At 36.3% G+C, this 4,366-nt stretch overlaps 1 protein-coding gene across 1 annotated transcript; it reads left to right on the forward strand.

Annotated features, from left to right (window-relative positions):
- Positions 1-232: 232 nt before the first annotated feature.
- Positions 233-3,673, forward strand: LOC128234854 (60S ribosomal protein L23). The gene is made up of 5 exons (XM_052949400.1): positions 233-299; positions 509-592; positions 1,018-1,146; positions 2,399-2,512; positions 3,572-3,673. Exons 1-5 carry the CDS (start codon positions 287-289, stop codon positions 3,652-3,654), a joined length of 423 nt encoding a protein of 140 aa, XP_052805360.1. The 5' UTR covers positions 233-286; the 3' UTR covers positions 3,655-3,673.
- The last annotated feature ends 693 nt before the right edge of the window (positions 3,674-4,366 follow it).

The following is a 4,366-nucleotide window of genomic DNA, read 5'->3' on the forward strand; positions in this document are numbered from 1 at the left end:
ATTGAAAAAACAAGTGACCGACGTTAGAAAAACATCATAGAAATTAAGTTATTTTTATTTTCATAATACCAAGAACTTTTTTGTTCTTCTCAGACTGGCAAATATATCGATAAATATGATCGGCGGGTGCCATATTTTCGCGTGATCCCCATTTTTTTGGCGTTTGACTAGAACAGTCTACATGTAAGTGTTCACTACATGTAGTAAAACACCGTTCGCTAAAATACCGTTTCGTCTAAGTTTCAACGCATGCGCTGATACTTACTTCCTTTTCCAAAACCTAAACATGTCGAAAAGAGGTACACAAAAATATACGTGATGTAAATCCTTCGCAATCAAAGCCTTGAAATGTTAAATTCTAAATATTTTCATATAAATACATGAAAGAAAGCCGCTTTTAAACATACGGCTGTATAAATATATGTTGATTTACCTGTTAATTGATGAATCGAGAGGAATAACGTCGAATTCGTAGATCGGTTAGTTTCTGACATTTAATGTTTTCCAGGACGTGGAGGTTCCGCCGGAGGAAAGTTCAGAATTTCCTTGGCCCTGCCAGTGGGCGCTGTCATCAACTGTGCAGACAACACTGGTACAGCTATAATCTTTTCATGGTTTTGTCTTTAATACATCTGTCAACTTAATTTTTTTGTGCTTTAGTTTTACCAGTCTAAATTAGTACAGTGAACTTTACTCCACTTTGTTCAGACTGGGGAAGAGTTAAAAAGCGTTAATATTGTTCTACCTTGTTCAATACATAATTGATTTTTTTTAAAGTAAACCGAAAAGAAAAATGTGCCTGGTCCGGAGCTTGGACCAATGTTTGTGTTCTAGCATGGCGCTCTTTGATAATGTTGATTTTTGTTAAGCCGTTTGTTAGAAATATTATTCTTAAAAAGTCTGTTGACAACAGTTTGGTTATCATCATTTCAGTTCAGTGTAATGAAAAAGTTATGAGATAACCATTGTACTTTGCTGTGATATTTCTATAACAATTGTATTCTGTTGCATTTATAGGTGCCAAGAATCTGTACGTTATTGCTGTGCAGGGAATCAAGGGTCGTCTCAACAGAATGCCAGCTGCTGGCTCAGGAGACATGATTGTAGCCACAGTAAAGAAGGGAAAACCTGAACTCAGAAAAAAGGGTATGTGTTTGTTATAATTGATGTAAGAATTTGTTTGTGTTTATTTTTGCCATACTAAACAATAAAGTCCTCAGTAAACAGCATAATCCAAGCTTCAAGATTCTTTGCTCATAAAGCTCCAGTCTGCTATAGCCAGTTTGATTAAAGTAAGAGAACAGCATTCAAAAAAATCTTCAAAAAGGTGTTAAAAAGGTGTTTTGTTACTGGTTTTCAGTAAGCAGAAATGATTAAAGAATGTGATTTTTTAGCTCAACTATTCGAAGAATAAGGAGAGCTATACAACTCACCCAAGCGTCGGTGTCACCCCTTGGTTAAGGTTTTGCGTGCAAGCACACATAGGTTAATATCTCAGCAACTACTTGAGGTATTGCATTGAGACTTTATACAATGGTACTCAACCATCCAACCTACTCAATTAACCAAGTTAGATAACTGTAGTTTGCATTTAATGCAAATAATAGGCCTTTATTATTTGACTTAGAAATTCTGGTAAAGGTAGTCATCGAAATTAGACTTTTGGATCAACAAGCCCTAATTATTATACTATTGCTAGGCATCAAGTTTTTGAACAAGCCCTGCTATATAAAATTCAGAATTTGATCAAGCCCGAAAGACATATAACCAGTGCAGGGCTTGCGGGCTTGTGTTAATTTCGACCACTGTTAAGGTTTTGCGTGCAAGCACACATAGGTTAATATCTCAGCAACTACTTGAGGTATTGCATTGAGACTTGATACAATGGTACTCAACCATCCAACCTACTTAATTTACCAAGTAAGATAACTCTAGTTTGCATTTAATGCAAATAATTGCCCTTTATTATTTGACTCAGAAATTCTGGTTAAGGTTTTGCATGTAAGCACACATAGGTTAATATCTCAGCAACTACTTGATGAATTGCATCGAGACTTTATAAAACGGTACTCAACCATCCAATATACTTAAATAACCAAGTAAGATAACTCTAGTTTGCATTTAGTTCAAATAATGGCCCCTTTTTTATTCAACATAGGTATTCTGGTTACAGTTTTGCATGTAACCACTTTTAAGTCAATACTATAGCAAATACATCATGTATTGCATTGAAACTTTACACACAGGCTGTAATGGCTTTGTCGTTTTTCATTAAAATGTCGTAAACCACATGCTGTCAGTGATGGTTTTCAGAGGGTGGCTCATTTAAAAAAAATAGCCCCCAAAAATTTTTTTATACAATTTTTTACTCTGTTATGTATACAAATACTTTTTGCAGTTATGCCTGCGGTGGTGATCAGACAAAGAAAACCCATCAGAAGAAAAGATGGCTCCTTCATATACTTTGAAGACAATGCGGGGGTCATTGTAAATAATAAGGGAGAAATGAAAGGTAAGCCTATAAACACTTTGGAAGTAGATTTAATAGTGTATATAAGAGTCTGAAATCATTCCATCATTGAATACTCCCCTTTACTGCGCTATACTTGGTTGTGTACCTTGGCCGATTTAACTAGGAAAATCTCGTAATATTGAATAATAAATGAGACAATTTCAATTGTTCTTCAAAGATTGAATGCAGAAATATGTACTGACACTGAAAAAAATAGTCTGGTGAGAGCTAGAGGTGAATCAGGAATGCCAGATTACAATATTTGTGACTGCTCTGTAGACCATTCGACTAATGAGACAAGCTACAAGTTATTGAATATATAAGTTGTAAAATCCTATTTCATTGAAAGAAGAGTTGTCTACCCTGCATCAGGCATATTTTTTTTAAAGTGAGATTTTGTCAAGTTTCTCACAGTATTTTAAAATTTATCATGGCGTGTAACAGAATAAAGTAATGTGGCTGCTGACGATGCGATCATTCATGCCATAGCAGTACTAGTAGCAGTTATCTGGCATATAATATATTCTAGTCTCTGCTTTTCCTGTCCATCCAACACATAAAGTGAAATGAAAACGATTTTTAGCAATAAAATAATACTGATAACCTTAGATAACTGGAGTATTAGAATTTAACACAAACTTGTTTCTTATCTATTGCTGTTCAAAAATTCTTCATTTATACTATACCACACTTGTTCGGCACATAAAAAGGCCATGTGATACTCAAAAGACCAAGGTCACTGCCTTTAAGACCCAAAGATTAGCCATAATAAAAAAACAGCATGTATGCACATAGGCCCCCCCCCCCCCCCCCACACACACACACACACACACTCTTCAGGTCCTGCTTACAGTTAATTCTGCCATTGCTTCATTAAAGCAGATATTATTAGCTTGAATACCAACTGGCAATCACTCGGACAAGGCCAAATCTGGGGTATTCATCATGTTTCTGTGACAACTCTTCTTATTTCGACATTCATTGTATCAATACTTTTAGTGTTAATGAAATAACAAATATAAACACCATTTATACAATGTTGAAATAAATCTATTTCAGGTTCTGCTGTGACAGGGCCGGTAGCGAAGGAATGTGCAGACTTGTGGCCCCGTATCGCTTCCAATGCCAGCTCCATTTGTTAATAAACGTACAGAAAAAGAACGCTTGTTTGTTATCTTCATGAATTAAGATGCATAATTCTCATTAAATTGAGTTTGTGATGTTCAATGGTAAAAGCCAACCACTTTGATAATACCAGTTTTCCATTGCTAATTGGAATACACATACTGCCTTATGTGTCAATGATAAACCCAAAAAACTGCCATCGTTGTACATCCCCTTTTAATAGATGGAGCATTCAGGTTTATCTGTTCGTTTGGGGAATAAGACCCTAGATAATTGTTTGGTATGAAGCCTCATGTAGTGGTCTTTGACTGTTTAAAAATTCCCCCATCCTCCTTGGGGGAGGGGTACCAGGTTTTCAACTTACTTGTAAAATATTAAGTTTAATATCCTTTTTATGCCCCCGAAGGTGGGCATATTAAAATCGCACCGTCCGTCCGGCTCTGTAACTTTCCCTTGTATGGACAGATTTTAAAATAACTTGCCACATGTGTTCCACATACCAAGACGATATGTGGCGTGCAAGACTGTGTCCCTACCTCAAAGGTCAAGGTCACACTTAGTGTTTATTCACAATGGAGTGCTGCATATAAGGACATAGAGTATAGGTGGTCGTGTCCGGGCTGTAACTTTCCCTTGTATGGACAGATTTTAAAATAACTTGCCAAATGTGTTCCACATACCAAGACGACGTGTCGCGTGCAAGACCCGTGTCCCTACCTCAAAGGTCAA

The sequence above is a fragment of the Mya arenaria genome, chromosome 5, assembly GCF_026914265.1.
Source record: "Mya arenaria isolate MELC-2E11 chromosome 5, ASM2691426v1".
Lineage (NCBI taxonomy): Eukaryota > Metazoa > Mollusca > Bivalvia > Myida > Myidae > Mya > Mya arenaria.